Source organism: Heteronotia binoei, chromosome 8 (assembly GCF_032191835.1).
Source record: "Heteronotia binoei isolate CCM8104 ecotype False Entrance Well chromosome 8, APGP_CSIRO_Hbin_v1, whole genome shotgun sequence".
Taxonomy (NCBI): Eukaryota; Metazoa; Chordata; class Lepidosauria; order Squamata; family Gekkonidae; genus Heteronotia; species Heteronotia binoei.
The window spans coordinates 48,527,794-48,555,549 of record NC_083230.1 but is presented as its reverse complement, the minus strand read 5'-3'; the positions used below and the strand labels follow the sequence as shown (position 1 = coordinate 48,555,549).

The 27,756-nt window shown below is 43.3% G+C and overlaps 1 protein-coding gene across 3 annotated transcripts; it reads right to left on the bottom strand.

The window, feature by feature from the left end:
• Positions 1–583: 583 nt before the first annotated feature.
• On the bottom strand, positions 584–26,430 carry DYRK2 (dual specificity tyrosine phosphorylation regulated kinase 2). 3 transcript variants are annotated; one of them, XM_060245015.1, is made up of 3 exons: positions 26,023–26,429; positions 25,088–25,230; positions 584–2,375 (listed from the first exon to the last, which is right to left on the bottom strand). In XM_060245015.1, exons 1-3 carry the CDS (start codon positions 26,096–26,098, stop codon positions 774–776), a joined length of 1,821 nt encoding a protein of 606 aa, XP_060100998.1. In that variant the 5' UTR covers positions 26,099–26,429; the 3' UTR covers positions 584–773. The 3 variants fall into 3 exon arrangements, with proteins under 3 accessions (XP_060100998.1, XP_060101000.1, XP_060100999.1); XM_060245017.1 differs by lacking the exon at positions 25,088–25,230 and having other exon boundaries at positions 26,023–26,430; XM_060245016.1 differs by lacking the exons at positions 25,088–25,230; positions 26,023–26,429 and adding an exon at positions 24,753–24,812.
• Positions 26,431–27,756: the final 1,326 nt, after the last annotated feature.

Genomic DNA, 27,756 nt, shown 5'->3' with positions numbered 1-27,756 from the left:
GATTGGAAAGCTGGTAGCCAGGCTACTCTAAGATTCGTGGTTTTCAGAGAAGTTTAGACACTTGACAGGGAACAGTGGAGTAGAATCTGATGCAAGCACAGGCGTGAATGTGCCTGTTGCATTTCCTGGAAGCTTTCTATGGATACAATTTAAAAAAAAACAAAAAAACCCATAATAATAAATATTTATAGAAAGTATTATGCAGAAATTGGTTAATGAGCCAGAATATAGATACACATTTTACCAACAATCATGCAGACCTCACTCATACCCCCTGAATATTTTCTATATCATAAAGAGAAGAATGCAGGAAGTGTTTGCAGGATTAGAATATACTGCTAAACAAAAACCAGAAACAGAAAAGTATGGAAGATTCACTCCAGTGAAAAGCCAATATGAACAATGGGGGTGGGGTGGAGGGTCATAAAAACACTCCCCCCTATCAGGCTATAATGCATGGTAGTTATGCTGTAATCAGTGGCCTGCCACTGACCCATTATTGTGCCACACTAGTTCCATAGTAAGGCTAGCTACTGTTCAGAAGAAAAACATTTCTTTTTTAAAAAAGTATAAAAACTTAAAGCATTGTCCCCATGTTTTTTATAAAATCAAAACCAATTTTTCTTATACATTTAAAGTGAGTATTGAAAAAATACAAACATTTAAAGTTACTGAGCAAATAAAAATAGAAATCTGAGCGACTTTTTCATGAGAATAAGGCTCAGTGACATAGTATCTCTCTCGTTTTAAAATCAGCATTGGATTATTCAAACTCAGCTTACAAGTTTTGGCAACACTGTCCTTTGCTGAATATTCCCATTAGCATCTGTCATTTGTGCCAAATTAGTCCTCAGTTTTGATGCTGAGTTTGAAGTCGGAGGTAACTTGGAAATTGATGTGATAGCACCAGCGCTTTCTGTTATTCTTTTTGCTGACATCTTCTCCCCAGTTGGAGGCTTTGGCAAACGTCTCCTTAGCCAGGGATGCCGTAAAGCCTGACTTGGTGTCATGCGCAGAGTAGGATCCCATTCTAAACACTGTTTTAAGAAGTCGAGGAAAAGGGGATCATCACATCCTTTTAATGCGGTCCCCCACTCTCTACTCTCTGGAGGGCCACGTAATTTGCCCCGCCGGGAACGACCACCATTGAGCACCACAGAACCATCTGACAAGGTGGTAATGGTACAGTATCGGGGATAACCCTTTGAGCTCACAAAATTTTTTGCTCTTTTGGATGAATCTAATAGTTTCTGGGAAGGCATGCCCAATAACTCTATCATACAAGCCAGCTGATCCCCTTCATCTTCTCCTGGTAAGAGAGGATAACCTGTTAAGAGCTCTGCTAGAATGCAGCCCAAGCTCCACATGTCTATTGGCATCCCATAACGAGCACCAAGGATTACTTCTGGAGCACGGTAAAAACGTGACTGAATATAAGTGTAGACACGCTGATGCTCATAACAGCTAGAGCCAAAATCAATGACTTTGATACCACTCCGACCCTGTTGCTTCAGCAGAATGTTCTCTGGTTTAAGGTCACAGTGAATGATTCTGTTTTTGTGCAAAGCATCCAAGCACTGCAAAATTGAATGGGCAAATTTGCGAACTAACGGCAGGCTGAAGCCCTGAAATTTGTTTTTTTTAATGAGCTCATAAAGGTTCATGCTCAGCAACTCAAATGTCATACAGATATGGTTGCGGAATGTGAAGTTTTCCAGCATGTGTATAACGTTCATATTGTTGTCCTTATCCTGTTTTTTTAAGTGCTCCAAAATTCTAATTTCTTCAGCAGCTTGGCGATGAAAGCGCTTCTCATTTCTCACCATCTTCAGGGCAATGTGCTGATGCATTTTGTGATCATAGGCCTTCACCACTTGCCCAAAACTTCCTTTCCCTATAACCTTCAGGACCTCATATCTGTATGATATATGATCATGGGGTACTTGCACATATGATCCCTGATCATCATCATACCCACTGTTGTTTGGACCACCAATTACACCCTGCCTCTTCTTTGCATTTGGACCCAAAAAATATATTTCAGAATAACTGAAAATCTCATGATGCTCAAAGGCTGTTAGCTTTTGCATGTATTGCTTCATGGCTTGCTCTGGTGTCATAATAGAGGTTTTCACCTTCCCTGTCCCTTCTGTAGACTTCAAAGAACTGGAGCTCCCTTGGCGCCTGTGTGCACTGTCCAGTTGTCTGTCTTGGACCACTGGCAATCCTGATTTTGCTACTGTTGTAAGCCCATTGGGTTGTGTGGTTAGAACTGTCCTTTTGTTGCTATTGTCTTCAAACAGCTGCTGAACCTGGATCTGCCCATGGCTGGCAACATGCAGGTGCTCATTCATTGTGTGCTTATTTCCACCAACCTAAAATATAAAACATAATTCTGCAGTTAGAGATTGCAGGCAGAAGCAATCTAGCTCAGAAGTCACAATATGGGGAGAAACAGAACTCAACTCAACCCATTCAATACTTGACAAATACCCAAAACCTGTAGGTTGTGCATAAATAACTTCATTTTATAGCATGCTATCCTACTGTTTAAATACTTTCAGCTTTACAGCCTTCACATTACAGGCTATCCAAATTTACTTGCCACAGGAGACCCTCTAATCAATGCAACCACTCTGTTCTAACACTTGTTAACAAAAATGACTACTTTCTGTAAAGATACAGTACTGGTAATACAATACTGTTTCTTGAACAGCTTCTGTGGATGCAGAAGAACAGGCTTTGTAGGTGAGTAATATTTATATAGTTAAGTAATACACTGAGCTGTGTTTTCTACTTTTATATGGAAACTCTCTTGGGGAAATTAAATTTATTAGATTAATTCATTTTATTTACTACATTTATTTAATAAAATAAACGATATGTGTATTTGAATCATACACTAACATAGAATATGCCCAAACTTCAATAAACCTGACCCCTACCCTGGGAGCAAAATGATTCGTTCTGTATTCTTCCACAACTATTCCTTACTCAAAGGACTTTCGTTTATCATGAAAAGCAGACTATTTGACCTTTAAAAGTCCTATTCATCTGCTTTTCTACCAGAAGGATAGAAGTTGTGGCTCCCCATATATCCTGCCTAAGAGAAAAGTGTGTGTGTGTGTGAGAGAGCAAGAATCCTAAGATGACAAACAGGTGGCAAAGTTTAAACAGGCCCTTTCTTGTCCTGCACTCAACAGCTGTTCTTTACAGCAAAAGAAAATCATAAAGATATACATAGTCCCACTCTTTCTATAATGTTAATTTTCGGAAGAACTCCCTCTTTCCCCTCATTTCCCAGAGCTCCTCCATTCCCCAAACTGCAATACCCAAAAGTCTAAAAATTCAGAAGGCAAAAGTTATTTCACGTTCACTACATGACTTTGAGGCATTGCCTTGTGACTTTTGGACATTTGAAACCAGAGGTCTCTATTAGTCTAGTAGGCTGGAAGGTCTAAATGGTGAAGGGAAAACTAGTTAGATTTCCAATATACTTAAATTACCTTTGAAAGTAAAATACTAGGAAAGTAAAATACACTAGGAAGCACGGAGTCAAATGCTACAAGAGTCAGTGTTATCCAGGAGAAAGTATAACATTTCCATCAGCTATAATCTGAGAGCTACAACATGAGTTAAATATACAGATGAATATACTAATCAGTTGCAACCATCCAGTTTAAAATGCATTCCCAGGCTGTTTCCCCCCCTCCCACATTTTTTGTGTGCTATGTAAGGAAATGCCCCTAATTTCCAGAACATCGTAGTCACCCATCTTGGAGCCTGGAGACAGAGCTCTCACACATCTGACAGAAGGACGTGGGTTTGCCTACCAGAATGGAAAGGACTTATGACTACTAACAGCCACAACGCTAAAGCAGCGCTCCGTGTTCCTGGAAGAGCGCCAGCAAGGAAAGCGGATGGTTTCCAGTCGCCTCAGGCGAACGCCATCTCTATCTTGGAGCAGAAGAAAAGCGCGCCGTTAGGACCTATCCAGACCAAGTGGTTTTCAGCCTTGACCATAGAATCCACTTTGGGAGGCTAACACCAGCTATTTTCCAGCAGTACCAAGACTCCATTTCAGGACAGCGGGAGGCACACGTACGCAACAGATGTGAGCCACCTATGGAACGAACCATCAAGCTTATCCAGGCATGGATCCTGCCAGACCACCCAAGCCTTTGTCCAACGAAACCCAGGACAAAGACTGGTAGCAAGGAGAAGACTGAAAAAGAGGAAGACCATCTTCAGCCAGAGCCAAGTTCCTTTGTGCAAACCGGGTGTTACCTAGGCAATGATTTGGCTCTCTATTGTCACCCTTTTAGATAAGTTTAATAGTCTTAAGCATTTCCCCACCCAGTAATCTCCCCCATTCTTCTCCCCAACTGTCATTTTGGAGCCTCACCCTGGTCCATTGCAACCTGAAAGTCCAACCAGGTACCCCTGGACCAAGCTTGTTCATTGGTCAGTCATGGGCACCCCATTAGGTGCCACCAATTAACTTGCTATTGGCTACTGCAGAAGTCCAGCCCTTATGGTCACTGCAGAGCCTCCCCTTTCTCCTCCCGCGTACCTCCCATCCTCTGAGGGTCTAAGGTAGTCTATTTAACCTCTGACCCAACTCCACTCATGTGTGCATCTAGCAGTATCCTAGTTCCGCTGTCTAGATCCATCCCCGATTCCTGATCAGTTTTGGGTCCATTTCCCCCATCCTCTACCGTCGCCATTGGAGCCTTCTTGAAGACTACAATCGGTAATTATCACCCTGTTTGTCTACCCATGTGATGTCTCTATATCTCTATCTATTTTTCTTAGGACTGTATGAATGATTTTATGAGTATTTTATCTTGTATGTAAGCCTATATTTTTCTGGAATAAATTTTAATTGTTTTACTTAATTACAGCCTCTAATATTTTTAAGCATTAATTTCTGGACATGGAATCCTGTATACACAGGTAAAAGATCCTGATTAAGCCAGGTGCCCACCTGACAATTCCCCATCCTCATTTTGAGGGCATTTTGGCTTACAGCTGAACAAGGTATGTATAATCTCCCAGCCCAAAACTGATGGTCATTTTAAATCCCATTAATTGATCAATTAATTAATTTAAAACAATTATATGCCATCTTTTCACACAGTTCAGGGTCCCCAAGACTGTAAACATTAAAACATTTCAAATATTAACAAGCAGTTAAAACACACATACAAAATATTTACAACAATTAAATAAAACATACAACACATAAATACATAAAACACACACAAAGATAGAGAAGGACTAATAAGACCAAAAAAGTCTTCAACTGCTGGCAGAAAACAAAGTTAGAGGGGGACAGAGAAATCTTACTGGGGAGGAAGTTCAAAAATTTTGGCACTGACTGAGAAAGCCCTTTCTTGAGTTGCCATCTTTCTAGTCTTAGATTATGGGGACATCCAAAACAAGGCCTCTGAAGATTACCAGAGTGGTGGGGTGTGTTCATAGGGGAATAGGCCGTCCTTCAAGCATGATGGCCCCAAGCTGTATAGGATTTGAAAGATCTATACAGCATCTTGAATTAGACCTGGAAGTATATTGGGAGACAGTGTATATGGAACAAGACTGGAGTGATATGGTCCCTATGACCAACTCTAGTCAGCATTCTGGTCACAGCATTATGTATCAGCTGTAGCTTCCAGATAGTCTTCAAGAGAAGTCCCATGTAGAATGCGTTACAGTAATCTAATCTACATGTTCCCAAGGCCATGCACCATTGTGGTGAGATCTTTTCTGCAGTTGTCTTACCAGCCAAAGCTGGTGAAAGAGGCCCCTGGCCACCACAGCAACCAGTTTATTCAACAGGAGGCCTCAGTACAGCAGCACCCTCAGGCTACAAATCTTCTCCTTCTCCACTCTATCCTGAAGAGGAATTGTCCCAGTTCTTTGGTTAGACATTCCCATCAGTGGCATTCCTTTTTGTCAGGGTTATGTTTCCATTACCATAGGTATTAATGAGACTTGACGGCAATATTTTACCTATATTACAATTACTTGTACCTGAAACACAGTTATAACTCAGATCTTGCAATTTATTATTATAGTGGGGTAGGTGAATGGGTGAAAGAAAAGTAACATTCGTGGTTGTTTTAAGCTCATTTCTTATGACTGAGTCTAAATCAATAAAGATTTTTTAAAAACCCGAAGCAACAACAGTTTATCATATCAATGTATCTAACAGAAAACATGACTCCATCTGCAGACACTTAAATCCAGGGCCAGCCCTAGGACATGTGGCGCCCCAGCCAGACTCACTGTCTGATGACCGTGCCACTAGACACTCACGCGCACACACCTCAGGCCAGGCTGCTACCCCTCACTTCCCTTCTTTGCACCACGCTCTGCTGTTTCCCCCTGGTGCACTCAGAGGAGCGCCACTAGAATCAGCCCTACCCGCTTTGACACGGCCTGGGCATCTCAGCGTTCTCTCTTAAGAGAGCACTGGAGAAGGCTTCGCTTCCTTGTCAAGTGCTCTCTTAAGAGAGAATGCTGAGATGCCCGGGCCGTGTCGAAAGGGGGAGGGCTGATTCTAGCGGCGCTCCTCTGAGCATATCAGGGAGGGGGTGGCAGAGCATGGTGCTGCAGAAGGGGAGGGGGGAGGCAGCAGCATGGTGACGACGGAAATTAGGCATTTGTCTTGGGTATGCTGAGGTGGGGAGAGCCCAATTCGGTGCCCCTCCTCCCAGCGCCCTAGGAAAATGCCTAATTTGCCTAGTGGGTGAGCCAGCCCTACTTAAATCCATGGATGGGAGTCATGTAGATACTTTTAAAAAACCTAAAGGTAAAAAAGGTGGCTTATTAAACAAAACACCAAACAGAGAAAAACTGTCTGTGCATGAGCACACAGCTGTCCTCTGGACACAGGGAATGCATGAGGAAGAGGGGACAGTGAGAGAAGAAGCAGAAGCCATTGTGTTCCACCCCCTAACTGCTGAACTGGAGATGGGTGGGGGAGAAGGCATGGGACCTGCCAGCCTTGCTGCTTTTGAGACAGTGATGGTTTCCCCCATCAAGGTGTCAAAATTGGAGGCAAGCAGGGGAGAGGCTATGGGACCTACCAGCCCCCCCTTTCACCAAGAAAATCTACAGAAAAAACCACTAGTAAATAACAACACCTTCACACTTCCAGTGTGTGCATGCATTCTATTTAATGCAATATAAGAATAAAATTGACAACAAATATATATATAACCTGGAACAAAAGGTGCTTTTCTCTCCCCCAAACAATCATTACAAAAAGTTCCATAAGGCGACTGCCTATCAATAGTTTGAAGCTGTGTGATTTGGGATGGTCCCCTTAGGTGTTCCACTCGTAAATTTCTGATGGAGAGAATAAGGAACTGTATCCCCAGGATTATTCATAGTTTTGTTTGCTCGGTCCTTCTGGAGAGCCGGCAGCAGAGTTAGAGCATGTGTTGATCCGTGTTTGAAACAGATTTACTGTGACTCCATGAAGCAACAATGTCAGGAGAAAAGGCTGAGGGAGGACCGAGTAAATGAAACCATGAAAAACCAAAACCCATATCCTGGCCCCATTCTCTGAGTAAACATAGAACATTACACTTTTCTATATAGCAGCTGGGAAATATTTAACTCACCCTCATTACACAATGGAAATCCCATCAAACAAAACCACTTAACACTCCAGGTTATGTTTTTGCCAATGTAAGGAGACATTCTGGACATGCTCAGGGTGTCTTGTCTTTTCCTGCTACAGATTTGCACCCTAGGGCTGCCAAGTCCCTATGCTGCTGTGGGGATTTGTTCCTCGCGTGTGGCATGATGATGTCACCTGGAAGTGAAGTTATCGTGCCGGGGATGTCACGCTAGGGATGCTCTAGGACTCACAGTAAAACTCTATGGTACCACAGAGTTTTACCGCAATTCCTAGAGCATCAAACTGGAAATGCTCTAGGATTCGCAGTAAAACTCTATGGTACCATAGAGTTTTTAGTGCAAGTCCTAGAGCATCCCCAGCGCGATGACATCACTTCTGGGCGATGTCATCAAGCCGGGGATGGTGCATGCTGATGGGGCTCTTTGGGGGCAGGGATCCCCCCGGCAGCCTGCTCCCTGCTGGCAGATTGGGGCCCTCCTGGGCAGCAGATCCCCCACCCTTGGCAGCAGCTTGGCAGCCCTACTGCACCCCCGAACTCTGTTTGAGCCACTTTCCATATTCATATCCTTCATGAACTCCTGGACCTCCGGATGGTAACAATATTTCCCCAAATCCTTGCTATATCCCTCTCACCCCTATATTTTCTGTAAGCTTGTGTGTTTGTTTCCAGTGTGAATCTATTTTCTGTATGTGTGGATTAGTTGATTAATTTCTATTAATAAAATAAGCTGCCTTGGTTAAGTAACAGTTTGGTTAATTCTGAGAGTTCTCAAAGTAAAAATCCTGGTAGACAATTAGTGTAAAGACCCCCTGTTACCACCTCTTGCAAGCCAAAGTCTCCTTAAGAGCTAATATTCCACCAAAATATTAGGAGGACCCCAAATTCCAGTAACATTCAGCTGTTTCTGGTATGAAGCAGCCATGCTCCTCCCCCAGGTTCTGCTGGGTCTGTAATGCAGGGGGTACATGAGTTGTTGCTGCACCCACCACAACCAAAGCAGAAGCACTGGAAGCAGGCAGAGGGAGGAAGAGCAGAAGCCCATGGAGGTGGGAGAGGATGGGAATCCTCCCTGCAAGTCTTGTGGTCCCACTTTTCTACTTATGTTTTTGTCTTCTGTGCCTCCCCTTAATTTGACATTATGTAGCAGCTAGCAGAGCAAAATTTGTTGCAAATCTGCCATCCTACCATTTGAGGATAATGTAAGAGTGATATGCAGCAGAATCAGCAATTGAATAATGTGCGCACACTATTTCTCGGCTGATTCTGTATTAAATATATATAGAAGAAATAGCATATCACTATCAAGAAATATATTTTATAAATCAAGATGCTGCATTTCCATTTATCACCTCTTCTATCAGATTATTTATGAGGCATATGTGAAAATACAGGTAGTATTTGATTAGGTTTTCTTGCTTCTATTTGGTGCTAAACAACAAGAATATATTTCAAATATATCATGCAAGTTTTATCTAACCAGAGGATCAGAGACTGTTTTCCATCCCATAGCTGTTACCCTTTCTACTAACAGAACAATGATTTTGATAAGCTTCATATCAGAACTGCCCCCCCCAAAAAAGGTAGTATTTTCCAGAATTGCAGTGATGGTCAATAATGTGGTACAGTAATTAGAATGTAGAACTAGGAGGCCCAAGTTCAAATCCCCACTCAGCCATGATACTAAAAGTAAGATCCTCAGCTAGTCACTATCTCTCAGCCTAATCTACTATCTCTCAGTCTAAAATGGAGAAAGCAAACCTACACAACAGAATGAGGTCCTTGGAGGAAGGCTAGGTTAACAGTGTAATGGAGCTAGCCAATGATTCACGTATCTGTTCTTCAAAGATCAGCCCACATAAAGTCATATCACAGTGAACTACAAACAGAGATAATGAGCATCAAAAATGGGCCACACAGTGATGCCTCAAAACACAAAAATACAGATTGTGGTATTCAGACTCTCATTTTATCAATAAATATCAACTGAATGACTGAGTAAAATACTTTCCTTCCAATGTCTAGTTCACACATGTAGTAGTACCACCAAGTTTCTTATGTATACACCTCTGGACAATATAGAATATAAACTGTGCCTTGTACATCAACCTATGCAAACAAGAGGCATATCTATTTTGTTTACATAAGCGATTATACACAAAGACATGTTCATACAAGCAGCCCATCTTTTGACATTAGAACTAGTTTGGTTGGGGTTAAGCAAAGCACAGTGCCATAAAGGAAGCTGCTATTAGGGAGTGAAAGGGTTATGGAACACTTTGTCTTTTCCATTTCACTTTAGTTAAAAATCTCCCTGAGAAGTCTTCTTGAAACAAACCCCATGTAAGCTCACATAAATTCAGACCAATGAACCACAACTGACTGACAGAGAAACAACTGAGATGAAAATTAGGATAGGCCAAGATAGTAATCTTGAGATGGGGAACTACACAGAAAAGACCCTGAGATCTAGTACCCTGGGCATACTTTTTACAGACAGGGTTTTTTTCTTATTTCAGATATGGTCTCTCAATCACAGCACAACAACACCCTTCTCCAACTCTCAATAAAAGTATATCATAATTCAATTGTGGGGATGTTTGTGTGTGGGGGAGGTATTTGTGAATTTCCTGCATTGTGCAGGAGGTTGGACTAGATGACCCTGGAGGTACCTTCCAATTCTATGATTCTATGAATTCACATATAGTAGCTGCAGCTTGAACTTGTTTTTAGTCACAAATTGTGACATATTGGTGGGCATGCATGCATATGCCAGTGATTTGCACTCAATCCTCACAGCACTACTTTCTATCTGCTGGTACAGGTACAGAGGTAGTCTCATGCACCTGGACAAGGCCTGCAGAACTCTTCCTGCAATGACTTTTGGCCAGCTACATTGAGTGGTGCTTTCTATAAGCTCTCATTATGCATGTTAGAAGTCAGTATGTCCATAGCCATACATGAGAGGTAAATATTAGTGCAACCGTAGGCATTATATGTGAAGCAACTATCCATTGTATTTCCCCTTAACTTTAGCTGAAACAAGTAAATGGTTTCCAAATACAGCCTGCGAAAAATTAAACCATGACTAGAGACTGCCACACATTCAGGCCCATGATAATCTGAACTGACCAATGCTGAATAACTGAATGATATCATTATCCATGAGTAGATAGCTGAACTGCCGCAAGGAGCCTGAGGGTATGGAGCTCTCTGGTCTTATATTTGAGAAATTTGCCAAACTAATTCTTCCACTTCTATCCATAGAGGAACATGTCTGCCTTCTGCCTGCCACACCACTGACCCAGTTATTCCCAAACCTTCATCATGGACCGTTTCTGTGGCTGGAGATACAATCCAACCTGAGGGAAGTCATCATCATCATCATTGTCATCTATAGCCCTTATGCTGAAGGAGATCTCCAACTGTGAAAGTGCTACTGAGTATCCATGCAGTGCCCGTGAAAGCTGGGCAAGAATGCTTGCTTGCTATTAACAGGGATTGTGACAGAGAAAATAACAAATCTTGATCAGAGACTGCCATGGAACCTGTGTGTTGCTTCAGCTGAGATAAGGAGCCTTTTGCTTCTTCAGCCACATAGACAAAGTATCTACTGTTATTAACGACTTGGAAATGTTTATATCCAGTCAGAGGGATGGTAATGGGTTACTGGCAGGGCTTTTTGATATTGGCCTGGTGACCTGGTAATGGATTTTTATTTATTTTAGGGCTGTATCTCTTTTGGCAGATTTGCCTTTATTTTAATCACTGCATTTAAAAAAAAAAAGTGTGCATGGTTTTATCTTGTTAATGGACTTGGTATTGTTTTGTGTCCTTGCAACTTCTTGTTGCATTGTTAGCCACATTAAACTTTTAGACAAAAAGTGGGGTAAATATTTTAAATTAAAAAAATCTTATTCACATGAAAGTGTAACATCATGTTGTATGTGAATATACCATAAAATCCTTTCATATTCCATCAATGTGATAAGATTATCATTGTTGCTATGAAATCTTGTGTCTAAAACTGAAAGTCTAATTGAGATGTGATGGAAATCCGAGTTCTGAGATACCTACATTCAGAGTAAAAATTCCCATTTCACAATAGTTTATGGCTACTTTCAGTATTTATTATTTTATTTTATTATTACTTTAAATTTCTATCCCGCTCTCTCCGCAAGTGGACTCAGGGTGGCTAACAACATTCATTTTGCAAATTAAACCAATAAAAAATAGCTACAGTTTAAAATTATTTTAAAACATTTCATTTCATGGTGCTGTAGCACTACAATATAATATAAGTGGTGATCATGGTACTCTATAATGATGTAGGGTGGCAGCTCTCTCCTGGTTAGATCTCAAAGGCCTGTCGAAACAGTTCAGTCTTACAGGCCCTGCGGAAAGTAGAGAGATCCCGCAGGGCCCTTATGGCCTCCGGGAGAGCATTCCAAAGTTCTGGTGCTGCCACTGAGAAGGCCCTAGCTCACATCAGTTGCAACCTAGCCTCCTTTGGTCCAGTGATGGACAATAGATTTTTTGTCCCTGAACGCAGTGCTCTCCGGGGAACATGTGGAGAAAGGCGATCCCGCAGATAGACAGGCCCCTGACCATAAAGTTTATCATACATTTTTGGAAAGTAACAATGATTTGATGTTGTTTTGGAACTGATCACTTGTACCAGTTTTGCATGTACCTTTCTTGGAGTGTTTGCTTTATTTTGTACTGAAACTACTGAAATGCACCACAAATTTGGGAATAGTCTATTTTTATATCAATTCAGGAAAATCATATTCGATTCACAACAAAGCAGAGTACTTTTATTCATAATGAGAATGGAAAATAGCATCAGGTCCTAGTATCCCTCTACCTATCCAGTGTTGTTCCCCCAAACAGGGTAAGATTAACATGACTATTTGTTAAAAATATCCCTAAGGTTGTGAAAAGTAGTACAACTGTCAGTTTCATTCCACAAACACAAGAACTGCTTAGGCCCTAGTCTCTGAAACAATTCACAAATAGAGAAGGAGCTATTTCTTAGTTCTCCAAAACCAAGATGCTCTGAAAAAATGTTGCAGAAAATTATCAGCCTGAATAAAAAGCAACATGAATAAAAACAGGAACATGAATAAAAAGTATGAAGTTAATCATACACTCGCTGGCAACATGCTGAATCGATAGCCAAGTCAATAGCCATTAGCAGATCACAGAAGTCTCTGAATGGATCACCAGCTGCCAAAAGCCAGTCTCTAGCCAGGGTGAATGTAGTTTCACTTCTTGGTTAGAAGCTGAAAATTGACAAATGGGCCAATCACAGACTAAACTTCAGCAAGTGTATGTATGCTTTTTAAAAATAATTTGGAAACCACTGCTACAAATGCTGACATGCACAATGCCATTTCCTATCTGAATGTGAGATCCAAAAATAAATTCTTCAACTTAATCAGCACATTTCAGGAGGAAAGCTGAATTCTTACAAACTGGGTAACCTCCAGCATGGATGATGAGGTCGACAGAGCAGAATAGAAGTCTACAAACTTCCTGTGTTGATTTTTCTACAGAGGAGCCCAAAAACCTGTGCTATGAAACCACTGAGCCCTGCAGATGATTATGAAATATGTTCTAAAGTGTGCACTAAATTGACATGGGAAGGTAGTTTGTACTTTACTGCTACTTAAGTGAATGAAGAATCACCCAACACTCCCTGCAGGGCAATGCCAACTAAAGCAAACCTGCTGTGCTTAGGAAGCTGTACTTAGGACATGGTGTGATCTTGATAAAACTCTAAAGAGTGTTTGCAGAACACAGCTTAAAAGTAGCACAAGGGGGCTTTTCTGTTCTGTCTGTACTACCTTGCATTCCACAAAATGCCCCTCCTGAAGACTGTGATCCACTGAAACACTATTTTGGGACACACAGGAATAAACAACAGCAAATCTCCCCCCATGATAAATGAATGGAAATGCCTTCAGCTCCCTCACGATGGGGCCTGGATGTAAACTAATAGCACTAATTTACTGGAAATACTGTAGCTGGTAATATTTTTCCAAGTTTAAGTTTGTGCGGTTTACAGTCTCAAGAGATCTCGCAATTTAAATTTACTATCGCCGATGGATTTGAGGGACAAAGAAAGTATAAGATCAATGTTCTTGTGATGCATAACACTTTCCTGCTAATAGCAAAGCTAATAATTCTATAAAAAAATACCTCTTCTAGCTTGGGCATACACTTGCAACTTAGTAACTTTACATATAAGTAAAGGACAAGAGTTCAATATATTTAACAGAGTGTTCTCCAGACTCCTTAACAGTAACACTGCCATTGTAGGAAACTTCATGCACAGTAAGCAAATTTCAACAATTTAGAACTGTGCATAAAATAAGTTAGAGGGGGGAAACTGCTTATAACAAAGAAAGCTAACCCATTATAATACTCCAAACTTTTTTTGAAAACTGAAACATGATTAATTACAGATGTCTTCTTATCTTCATAGACCACCAAGTTAGGAAATAATCATCAGTATCCCATTCTATTTTAATAATTTTTTCTAATTTAACTTTTCCAAAAAGAAAATAATACATCAGAAAATTACAATGCATTATTGGCCACTTAAAACAAACTTGGTCCAAAATATTGCAGTCTATTAAATCTCTAAAGCAAAACAGATGAACTGTAGTTACTTACTACATGACCTTGTCACAATTACCTAAACTCAGGGCTTTTCTTGAGCAGGAACACACAGGAACTCAGTTCCGGCTGGCTTGATGTTAGGGGGTATGGCCTAATAGTTCCTCCTGGACTTTTTCTACAAAAAAGCCCTGTGTAAAACAATGGTGACACCAGGGGGTGTGGTCTAATATGCAAATGAGTTTTTCCTAGGCTTTTTCCACACAAAAAAGCCCTGCCTATACTCAACATCCAAATTGGATTACTGCAATTTGAAAAAGATCTGGAATCTTTAATTGGTGCAAAATACAGCAGCCAGGCTGCTGTTTCAGTTCCTTAAAACCACTGTTTTAGTTCCTTAAAATCTGCACTCATTTCCAGTTTGTTTTCAGACACAATTTAAATGCTGGGCTTACCCTTTAAAGTAGTGTATCCCAATGGAATTTTCCTGCACATAAGCCCCATTTAGTAAACTTCATTAAGATTCTGAGGTTGTTTCTACACTCAGGTTTGATGAGCACTGACTCTGCACTGAATCTGCCTGCTACAGATTCACATCATTCAAAATGCTTCCACATTTAAAAATTTGCTCCTCAGCTTTTGCAGTTTTACATCTATATCTGCAAAAAAGGAATAAAGCCTGCAGAACCTCATCCCCCCCCAGAGGCTGGAAGTTCAATTCAGCTGTCTCTCAAGATTGTTTGGCCATAGGTGGGGTGGGGAGGGGTGGGTTGAAACCCCAGTCAAGGTGCTGCTGTCGCACACATACTCTCAACCACCAAAAAATGGGATTTGCTTTGGCTCTGTTTGGAACTGGGCTTTTATTCCAGGAGGGGGGAGAAGTGGGCAGAGCCGCCAACAACCTGGAGCAGGGGAGAGATGCCACCCCTGGCAAGGACCTCAGCCCCCCTTGCAGCAGTGCGCACCTTTTCCTCCTTGCAAGGGAAGCCCAGCTCTGAGGAGAAGGTGTCCTGCTTGGCTGGGGCCATGCACACTCTCCTCCTCTGAGCTTGAAGAACGCACCCTGCTCGGCTGCTTTTGCTTTCAAGGCGAGAGCAGTTGGGTGGAATGTGTTCTCCTCCGAGCCCAGCTTCCCTTGTGAGGGAAGCTGGCAGGGCCGTAGCCAGGATTTCATATTTGGATTTCATATTTCAAATAGGATTTGTCGTTTGGGGGGGGCACCTGGTTTGGCAGCCCTGGGCTCTTGGCACTGTAAGGTGCCTTGAGTACTACAAGCTAACCCCCTTTGCCTGGGCAGTTACAGCAGCTCCGCTCCCCTACCCCTTTCTTATGTGCCCCTCTCTCAGAGAGACAGGCCTCTTGACTCTCCCTACCCCCTTTGCTCTGCATGTTGTGTTAGGGAAGGGGAGAGAAAAAAGTGAAAAGACCAGCAACAATGCTACTACTGGTTTAAAGTGGCAGTAAGCAAAGGGGAAAGATTGGGGGCCCTCCAATGGAGGAGCCATACAGTTGGAAGTAGCGTTTGAAAGGATGGGCCTGGCCCCCCTATAGCTGCAGGCCTGAAAACCGGGCTTGGTGAAGAGTGCCACCAATGCGCCATCCAGCTGCTCTCAGCCAAGAGTAGCAGAAAGGGGGTGCCCCGTAGGAAAGGTGGCACCCTAGGCTACCACCTACCTTGACTACTCCCATGTGCCGGTCATGGGTCCTGCTGCCCCAGGCAAGGACCCCTGCCCCTCGTGGCTGTGCACACATTGTTGCCTTACACCATCACTTTTGCCTACCCAGGACCCAGGCAAGTGAAGGGGATGGCAGGGCACCTCTCCACTTTCCTTTGCAAAGGAAAGCAACCTCTGAGCGAAGCGCATGTTGCTGCCACCTCTTTTTGCCTGCCTGGGACCCTGGCAGGCCCAGTGCAAGGGCTTCAAGCACCCCAGAGCAGCACCTGCTCCACTGCCGCACTTCTGCTTGTGGGGAGAGCAGGCTATGCGGCATGGAAGGAGAGCTGCGGGGGCTCCAGCTGAACCAGGCCTGTGCAGTGTGCTTTCAGTGGTGTGGAGCACCTCTGAGAGCGCACTGTGGAGGCATTCTCCTCCAAGTAGCACTTAGAGAAGCTGCGCTGATGCCCTGCCTGGCTGCTTTCATCTTGAAGGCAAGAGCAGCCAGTTGGGGCACATTCTCACCCAGCTCGGAGGAGAGCACACACCGACTTGCCTCTGAGCAACACATCTAGCATCTTCCTGAATCAGTGCTCTCGCAAGCAAATGATGGATGGGGCTTTGGGGAGAAGCTTGAAAACTCAGAGGGAAAGTTCTACAATGACAAACTTAGATCTGGATGTTCAGGAAAACCTCAGTTCAAAAGTACTCTTGCAAAGTGAGGAGCAAGTCCGGGGTGAAACCACTTTCGGTGCCAATTCAAGAAAGTGAACGTACATGACTTCATAAAATGCAAAGCAAGACAGAAGTGACAGCAGTATGAAATGTAAGATGGACACTTTTAAATGTGCACTGAGAGAGAATCTTCTGCACAGTGTACAATCAGCCTGAGCAGTCCATCTTAGGATGGCACTAATAATGGCCTGGGTTTGCCAGTAATTAATAGGCTTGTCAGGACATTGCTGGCAACCAGCAGGGTAAGGGGGGCTTACCAGGAGAAAAAGGAAGACCCAGGCCATGTTGCAGGCATCACATAGGAAGTGACATCATCATGCTGTGCCATTGCTGAGATGCTCTGGTATTTGTGCAAAAACTCTGTTATAATCAGCTTTTGCCATAGAGTTTTGCACAAATACCAGACTGTCATTTGGATGTCATTAGCATGATATAACTTCCTGCGTGATGCCAGCAACATGGCTTGGGCCTTCCTGTTTCTCCTGGTAAGTCCCTCCACCAGCCAGCTAACTGGTGGCTGAGAGGCAGGGTCTGGTGGCAGGGGACCCCACCTCCACCAGGGAGGTTTAGCAGCCGTAGTAACTAATAGTGCGATCTTATGAAGTCCACTAAAATCACACAGAATTGCACTGTAAGGGACTCATTTTCCTCCAATCAACCTGTGTACCAGTTTGGATCTACAACAGGGCCCCTTAGTTTAACACTAACTTTACCTCTCTCTGAATTAAGCAGATGACAACTATAAAGGCCACTATTTCTGATTTTGGAATTCTCTTCTTAAACACAATCATCTCATAACTACATTGCTACTTTTTAGGTACGCTAAAGTTATAATCATATGAACGCTTAGGTGTGCTAAAGTTATAATCATATGTCTCTTAATGAAAGCACAGTTCAACTCAGAATGACTTCTGAGTAAATGCACATAGGATTATGATGTACATTAGTTCAGTCTTCGTGAGATTCTAGAGATATTAATGATCTTGGTAGTAATAGTTTTTCACATTTTAAATTATTTGCATAAATACTATAAGCTATGGAAAGGAGGATAATAGTTTCTTAAATAGAATACATATGAGTTTCTCCAGTAATGATGGCAGAGAACATCAAACATAGCTTCATTTTGCATCAGCAAGGAAACAGTTCTCTGTTAATATCAATAAATGCATACATGTTTGAAAAATTTATTCGAACAGTTCACCACTACAGAATTCTTGGATAGTTCATTTTTATGGGAACTATGCCAATAAGTTACTCATGATCAGGGGGGGGGGGGGGTTAGCAGGAAAACACAGGAATGCAGTCCCGGCTGGCTTGGCACCAGGGGGTGTAGCCTAATATGTAAATGAGTTCCTGCTCGGCTTTTTCTACAAAAAAGAGCCCAGTGTGAGTCAATGGTGACATCAGTGGATGTGGCCTATTATGCAAATGAGTTCCTGCTGGGCTTTTTCTACAAAAAAGCCCTGTTCATGATCCACCTAAAAATTATATGCATGTATTGAAGATTGCCATCCTCCAGGTGGGAACTGGAGATCTCCCAGAATTACAGCTGAGCCCCAGAATTCAGAGATCAGTTCCCCTGGAGAAAACGGTCGCTTTGGAGGGTGGACTTTATGGCATTCTGCCCTGCTGAGGTCCTTCCTCTCTCCAAACCCTGTCCTCTCCAGCCTCCACCCCAAAATCCTCAGGAATTTTCCACCTAGAGCTGGCAACCCTGATGCACTTTCATGTTACATGACATCCTGCTAAAGAAAAATGTTATGTCCAAACAAGACCATATTATAAAGCAGAATCCATATGTCAGTTGATAGGGAAGAAACAGTTTATGAAAGCAACAGTTAAGTACTAGAAAGGCTGTTCTAGGAGATCTTTCCCTTTCTAGGACAGTTCAAGACAGCTGGTGGCAGCTGCACTTCTCATCATAGCAGAGCATATGGGGTATCAAGTGAAGCACACTTCACTCTTTACTGAATTCATTTCAGCTGTAATCTGTATACATGTGAGCAGTGATATTGGTAAGGACACAAATAGAAGTGAGTGGAAAAAAACTGTTTTTATAGTATGCTATTTATTTAGCACACCCTTCCACTACAAGCTCATAGTAGCATACATATCTCCCCCTCTTCATTTCATCCTCACTGCAATCCCATATTGTCATTTATTTATTCAAAGTAAACAAATTTAAATATTTATACCCTGCTTTTCTTCCCAAGGGTGACCTACTGTGGTTTACAACACATTTCCCTTTTCTCCTCCTCATCTTCTCAATGACAATCTTGTGACATAGATTAATATTTGACAGAGTGACTGGCCCAATGGGTGTCTGTGACAGAGCAGACCCAGGTCTTACAAATCCTAGCGCAATCACCTATCTACTACATCACACTGGTTCTCTCTATGCATGGAAATAATGGTGAAAAGTAAATGTCTTTTTTTTCTTATTTCCTACCTGTTCCGTCTCCCTAACTGTAATGAGTCTGTTATCCTTTTAAATAGGTTATTCAGGGATGATTTGCCTGCATTTAATAAAGTTCTTTTTCAAAACAATAACCATTATGTAATTAACTGCAATGTTTTAAAAGGTTTTAATTATACCTGCCTATGGGAATAGCATAGTTTTACAGGCCCCCAAAGCAAAGGACTCTTATCGTAAAAAGAAATGAAGGAATATATGGGAAAAGCCCCATGTTACGGTCTGTTGGCATATCTTCAGCACAAGTTTCAGTCTGAAGGTTTACTATTTATCAGCCCTATTAGGCACTGCAACAGCACAAAGCATCCACAAAGATGCTAACCTTAAGAATCCAACTGTTTCCACTCTGTCACACAATGATCTAGAAATCACAACAAAGATAGAGAGGGACATATAATGGTTTTGTTTCTTTATGTAAGATTTGTAGAGACAATTTCCCTCGAAAAAGATTCTGGGAATAAAAGATAATGGTTTTACTTTACACAGCTGAAGTTGTCTGTTACAGAAGTAAGAAGTTGCAGTTGTCTGTCACAGATATAGAGGAAATGGCTGCAAGCACCAAGACATGAGGAATACAGAACATTATTTATTTATTTAATCAGATTTGTATCTGATGGTTCTCTGATGGTTAATAGGTAGCAGAAAACTGAAATAACTCTGAAATTTTGCTGCACACTAGATTGAGCAGCTAACATACTACACCCTCCCACAACCCTGTTCAAAGGCCAATGAATCTGCAATAAGTGATCCTACGGTATGCAAGTGGGCTTTGTTTTCATAAAGTTACTGCAGATATCAAGTGATAATTTGGCTGCTACTGTCATCATCAGAGTTTGTTCATCGTATGAAAGTAGCAGCTGATAATGACTATGAAATCATCCAAAATATATGTATCAAAACAGTTGGAAAGCATATGATGCAACAAACTTGCTGAAGAAAAATTGTTGGGGAGAGGGGAGCATGACCTTTTTGAGAGTATCAGCAATAGGGAAATGTGTCCAAATCCAGATTATCTATAAAATGCTCTTGATTGTATTGCACCCCAGTCCTATTGCACTTCTATCCAGTAATGTTACCAAGAGCACAAGATTGGCTGTCATTAAGAATGCAACTAGTATAAGATGAAACTAGGATATACCATTTGTATGAAACTAGTACATACTGCTTGCCACAAAAAAGAAAACATGTTCTTTGGTATACTATTGAGGATTGCCTGTGGCACAAAAATTGTCCATTACATTTCTGCTGCTAATAATTTTTTGGAACATTAGTTCACATGTTCTTGGAACATCAGTTTCCAGGTCTAGCTTGCCTTTAGGAATGAAGGTGTCTTTTATCAGCCAGAGCCCCCCAGTATGACTTAGGCCAAGAAGTATACTCACAAGTAAGTTATCTTTCTTACCAGCACTATTGTATCATTGCACCCCTTCTCATATTATGGCCCCTGTGCAAGACAGCCATACCTGCTACACCTACTACCAATACTTTAATATCAGAATAACAGCCTAAACTAATCTTATGGAAACAGTCCACAAAATGTAGTACTAAAATTCAGCATGGACTGTGTCGAACATCAAATACCACAATCCTGGTTCTCCATCTTACAACATTTCAGATAACTGTAACTGTAGGTGAGATTCGATAACTGTAGGTGAGGTAGTGCCCGAGGCAGCCACCTACCTCATCTACTCCATGGTAGCTAGTCCTACAAAAGAAACAGCGTGAAAAGTCATACAAAAGAAACAGCATGACAAGTCAACTCAGAAGCTCTTAACAAGAAAGAAATTCTGACAAATGCACATGTTCTTCCTGTAAATAATGTAAAGCTGAAATCCTAAGTATAATCACATTAAGTATCACGAAATTTAGGAGAGAGCAGGAAACACTGAATCTTCCTTAGCTTCTGACAATGGACTCCAGTCCATTAAAGATTATGATGGAATAAAATTTTCTTAGTGTCAAAGTATTCCTAGTGCTTTCTCTGGATCCCAGTGACTTTTATGGCTACCAGATTTACAATGCAACCCTGTGAACACTTAACATGTCCTGCAAGCCGCCCTGAGCCTGCCTCGGCGGGGAGGGCGGAGTATAAATAAAATGTATTATTATTATTATTATTATTATTATTATTATTAACAAAGAGTATGCCCCACTGAATATAGTGGGACTTACTGCTAAGTAAACCTGCACACAGGTGCACTGTTATTGTGACATAGGTTTTCATAGGGAAATACCTGGTACACAAATAAATGTTATCCAGGAAACTCTAATTCTAAACAACCAATACAAATCAGGATACAAGTAATACTCTTATTCTCAATTCTGTCTTTGCATCAGAGAAAAATTGCTGTTACAAAAAAACACAGATCGCAGGGCCACAGGGTATACAAGAATACAACACTCTCAAAAGAACCTCATATTTTTCTCCCTGAAGTGAAGGACAGACCTAATGTTTTCTCATCTAAAGACCAGACAGCAACCAACAACCACACCTCACAGGCAAGGCAAGCCTTACCCCTTCTGTTGCTCAGCCTTCAGGTGGACCGAGTGGAACACAACCTTTGAATTTTCCATCTGGGCTTCAGAACACTAAGGTGCACTGGTAGAAAAAGATGCACACAGGCATGGTGATTCCCATGAGGATCAGATGCTTTCTACATACCATACCTACCTACCTGGTGGAACATGCTCCCACCTAGGACTTTTTTTGTAGCAGAAACTCCTTTGCATATTTGGCCACACACCCATGATGTAGCCAATCCTCCAAGAGCTTACAGTAGGCTCTGAAAGACAAGCCCTGTAAGCTCTTGGAGGATTGGCTACATCAGGGTTGTGTGGCCTAATATTCAAAGGAGCTCCTGCTACAAAAAAAGCCCAGCTCCCACCTGAGATCAGAGCCTTGCAGAACTTATTGATGATCCACAGGGTCTGTAAAACTGAGCTGTTCTGCCAGGCTTTTAGTTGAGGCGGTGGACACCAATTATCTGGCCTCCCTGCATAGTAGCTGCCCTGACCATCCACCCCATGTGGAGTCCTAATATGATATGAACTGATGACTCCCATTACCATCTGTCCAGCATGTGGGGGAAATCCTGTTCTATTTATTTCACCATCTTTTAATTAATTACTTTAGTTGTTTTAATGATTATGTATTAACTGATTTTTAATGACTATATAACACCTTGTTACCCATTCTGAGCCTGCTTTGGGAAGGGTATGATATAAATTTAATAAAATAAATTGCCAGTCACAGTAGCACATGGGCCAATTTAATACAACATTCTCATGGGCAGCCATAATGTATAAGCCATCTCTGAAAGAATCAGAATTGCTAAGTGCAGTACTAAATAAGTGAATCAACTTCTCTTAGAACTGGCGAAAAGACCACTGTGGATTAAATTAGGGTGGAATATCATATTCTACAAGCCTGGTTATGAACAGCACCAAGATTAATGAAAGGATTCCAAGGAACATCTCTTACAAGTGTAGTAAGAAAGGACAAAACTGTGACAAGAGTGATGTGGCACTGAATTCACATGTTCTGGATGAGGGAAATAATCTTTGCTTCAAACATGAATTGTGGCTATCTTAGAAGCAGCTTGGAGAATTAAGAGAAAAACTAGAAAAATAACAGGCAAGAGGCAAGGATACAGACATTGTGGAATAGCTATTATTAATCAACATTCTCCCCATTTATCAGAAACCTTTAGAATAAGTGCCTTATTCACAACATCCCCTTGGGGATTTAACAGACTGGGCTATTGCTGACAAAGACTATTAACGTACTGAGTTTATGGTTTAAAGGTTACAAACCCCAGTAACCAAACGCAGGGCTCTACCTGCTGTGTTACTGAAATTTGGAAAGCAATGGCTGGTTTTAGGGAGAATGCCAAAGGGGAAGAATTTAGAAAGCATCTAAAGAAATGTATTAGTGAGACAGTTTCAAACACAGTGAGGATACCCTGTAATCAATAAGACAGTTGCAGTTTCAGTGTAACAGAGATGGTGGGGGTGGAGTTAAGCCACACAGTCTAAGAAATCTCCACTCATAACATGCAGCAGTCCATCTGCTTAGCAACACAGGTTGCCATAAATACAGAACACAAGCCAAAGAGTCTTTTATGGTACACAGCACTTTCACACATGAGATCATTTAGGAATCTGAGAAATCTCCCATCTCTAGCTGCAACTTCCCATATAAGTGTAATTTCCAGATAATAACTAATCATCCATCCTGTAAAGGGGGTGGGAGCAGAATGTGTCACCTCCAGAATGTATATGGATCCAGAATTCCTCCCCCTACAGCCAGTTCTACATAAAATATAACCTTTGCACTGGGTGGGTAAAGACAATACAGTTGTACAATATGTTAACACCCATGCATGCAGTTTTACATAAGCACTTCTGGTGTGAACTATGCAATATTCCACATATATGCAACCACCACACTACATGTATATTAAATCTTTGCATATTAAATGTATTGATTCCTAAAGTTTATAACACAAACACAACTGGTGCATGGCAAACCAAACCAATGCAGATGTTAAGATGCAGGCAAAAATCTTCCTTTCACAGAACTCAGTCACTTCCAGATGAGTGCCCTTGAATTTCCCCCAGTCCCTCTCTTTTATAAATTAAGTACCACCCTATTATCATTTTCAGTTCATTCACTAGCAGTATTCTCAACGTTTTTTAAAAAAACAATAAAAATATTGCTATTTCAAATCAATATACGAGAGTTGTATTTTCATGTGTACACACACTGCTGTTTGATGCTCAAACAAAAAACATGCAAATAGTGTAAAGATGTTATTATGCCGTTTCTGTCCACCTTGCCATCCATTCAGGGCTATCATTCCCCACCCTCCATAAATAGATCATCATGCTTGGGAAGTTCCATTCCTAGCAGATTAGCTAGAACAGGAAGATAATGTGAGAAACTCAGCCCTGAAAATAATGCCACCTGTTTCCTTGGCTAAACTGTGTTTACAGTCTCTTGCCCACATACTGTATCTGAATATAGATATCATTATTTCACTGGAAAGGGGCCATCGGTCCAAGCTGGTCTGACAACTAAGAGGGCAGTCCCAATTTCTCAGTCAGAGAATGGTCACCCTTTAATCTCCAAATGACTATCCTCATTTTCAAAACAATTTGTTTCTCAGTAACGCTCAATGAACCATACTGCCTGGTCTTCACTGAAGTGTGGGCCTTCATTATTTCAAAGTGGCTTCTCCGCATGCGCCTGTCATCTCTATGTCAGCTTTCCAGGTTGCTTCTTTATCATTTTTTTCCTATTCATATCCATAAAGCACATTAAACCAGCCTTGCAGGTAAGTGCAAACTTTTGCTCAAGCTGCCAGACTCTCTGTGTCACAGGGCAACTTGAGCAGTGGATTCTAGTAAACGGCTTCCCTGGAGGATTTGTTGCTCAACCTGGGAAAGTGGCTACCTGCAAAACAGACTTTCTGAAACCACTCAGCACAGGTAGCTCGACTCTTTTGCCTCCACCCAACGTCCCCAACAGTCTCTGTGAGATCTGTCACTTCTAGGTTTCCCAAGTGACTCTCCAAGTTGCCTTCCCCTCCCTTCCCCCATACAGCAGGATACCTGTTGAAACCAGACTGGTAACAGGACCAAGAGGTGTTGAGACATGCCTTGTATAATTAATAAGGTTCCTCCATGCTCAGTTGGTGTCCTTTGCTGGCACATTCACAGATCCCACTCAGACAGGCTGGCTGGCAGCCTGACTGTACCTAGCACATTTATTGCTATTAATACCTTGGAGAGGAGGAGCAATCGATGTGGGGGGCTTATGGGAGGCCGGTATATTATTTTGAGAATGGAGAGGATAGGAGGGGGAATAGAGGGATTAGGTTTGGCCATTCCATTGCAACCAAAACTCGATCCACCCCCGCCCCGATCCACCCACCTCTCATTCTTACCGTGTGGACGGCACTGCTGGCCTTGAGCGGCGGCAAAGCGATTGGGGACGGTAGGCCGGTCCCAGTGCCTGTCCGCGAGCACCCCCTGGCCCCAATCCCCGGGGAAGACTGTAGCTGTCGAGCACTTTCACCTCCCCTGCTGCCTACAGAGGAAAGGAGAAGAGACCGATTGAGAGCCATAGAGAGCCGTGCCGGATCGAGCAGGCTTCGGTTCAAATGTAGAGACAAGTGGTTCACGACATGGGAAAAAGAGACCAAGTATCCCCCTCCCCAGCGCCCCTCCTCTGCTTCCTCCGACTGCCATCGCAATATTGTTTGCGGGATCATAGAGAGCTAATCACAAACGTGGCACTGGCAGGCAGAAAGAAGCCTGGATCTCTAGATGCCTAATAACAGCGGTTGCCGCACTTGTTAACTCGGCTAAACCTTTCATCCATGATTAACCCACAACCATTAGGAGCACAAGCAGGCAACCAAACTGGATTTGCGTGTCACAGCCCCCCCCCCGCCCTCCCGCGCCTTGTGCCGTCTGTCTAGTCGGAAAGGGAGGGGGGAATAATCACTCGTCCAATCCAATTTCCTGATTCCGCGCCTCTGCCTCTAGGGAATCAGATCAGCCCCCCCGCCCCCCCTCCATAACAGGGAGGGAATGGAGGGACTGTTCTCTGCTCCCGCAGAACCTAGCCCTGAAGAACCCTTTTCCAGTTAGTCAGAACTGCTGGTTCGAGGGAAAGAACCCCAAGCCAACCGAGGGCAAGCAAGAGTCAGAGTTTTATTGTCCAGCCTTTAAGCAAAAGGCATCACTTTGGGGAGGGCAGCTGAACAAGAACAGAGGTGAACAGCCCCCCTCTCACTTGACAGCGGGGGGTCGGGGCGAGGAGAAGCTGTTTTCGCTTTTCTCGCCTTGCGCGGCCAGCCCCCTCGCCCCTCCTTACCAGCCGGGCCAGAAGCAGCACCAGCGGCCCCTCCAGCTCCAGCAGCGCCGGCAGACGGTTTCCTGGTGGTTAACATGGCCGCTGGAAGGGAGGGAGAGGGGAATGCATTTCAGGGCGCCTCCTGAGCGTCGCCTCCTCCGCTTCGCCGGCCTGGCCTCTCCGAAAGCTGGTGCCCGCCGCCGTCCTCTTGCCCACAGCAGCAGCAGCGCCCAGCCGCGCTCCCCGCGGCGGCATCCGTCCCTCCCGAGCCCGGGCCCGCAGGGCGGCAGCAGCCCCCCGCCCCAGGCTCTTCCTCTCGCCCTGGCCTTCCTTCTCCAGCGGGAAGAGAGGCGGCGGCAGCAGCAAGAGCGCCGCCGCCGCCTCCCGGCCCAAGCGCATCACCCCGCCACTTTCCAGGATCCTCGAGTCCCTCGCCTGGGAGCGGCGGCGGCGGCCGTGGCGGCGAGCGAGAAAGCCCTCCTCCTCTGAGCGACGGGAACAAACAGCGCTCGCCCTGGGCCGAGGGGCAGTCCTCGCTCCTGGCTTCCTCCCTCCGCCACGGCGCCCTGCTCCTCGCCCTCCCTTCTAACGCAGCCGCTCCAGCCTTTCCCGCCGCCTCTGGGAGCCCGGGGCACTTTCACTTTCAAAAACCCCGGAGGCTCGGCGCGCGGGTTCACAAAGGCCGAGCCAAGCTCTAGCTGCTTCCACCGCCGGGAGAGCCCAGCAGGCTGCTGTTCTTCCCTCCTCCTGCAGGGCAGCAGCTGACTCGAGCTCGAAGTGACCACCCCCTTCCCCCTCCCTTCTCATGTGGGCTCTGCGAAAAGAGGGAGGGAGGGGAGAACGAGAGGCATAGACATTGACATTTCTAAGGCAGTGCTCAGCTGCCCTTCCTCCACCTTCCGGGCCACAGAACGAGATGAGAAGGCAGGCTGGCAGCCCCTCCCCCCTTCCCCATGCAAGCCACACAGAGAGGTCACCCTTTGCATCGTCTCCACACTTTAACCTTTCTTTCTTCTCGTGGGCCAGGCCACACAACGCATGGCCTTGTCACCTGTGGTCCTATACCCTCCACGGGTGCTGAGCAGGAATCACAAGCTCGCTCGCTCGCTCCCTCCCGTTTCTCAACTGCCACCATCTTTTGAGGGGGAGCAGGTATCTTGCTCTGGACAGGATTTCTTTTGTCAGAAGAGAAGTGTCCAGAAGACACAAAAGAAGGAAGGTGGGAAGAGAGCCGAAATCAGAGCAGGAATAAGAGGTGTGAAAAGGTGAAGGTGAGATAAGGTAACTGTCATTATCACAAAGACCTCTCAAAAATGAATCTAAAGAGGGGAAAGTGTGGGAAGAAACTTCTTTAACGAAGCACAAGAGAAAAAGAAGTTTAAAAGGAAGTATCTTCACTGTAAAGAAAATGTGTTTTGTATCATACAGAATGTCAGATTCTATAGCAGCAGGTTGGATGCTGACTACATTGACACACTGGGGAAGCTGTGGGAGTAAAACTTCCGAAATCTGACACATAGGATATGTCATAAAGTATCCAGATTCCCTCTTAAGGTAGCAGACAGAAATTTCTTCTTCTGCCTTCTGTGAGAAAAGGTAGCTCCTCAAATGCTAATCTGAAAATTTCTCTTTTATCCACCACCATAGAAAGTCATTCTTTCCTATTGACCCAAGACATAACAGTACAAAGAAACCATCTTCATAGCTTTCTCTTTTTTCCACAGCTATTAAACTGGGAGCAAATCTTGGGGCCAG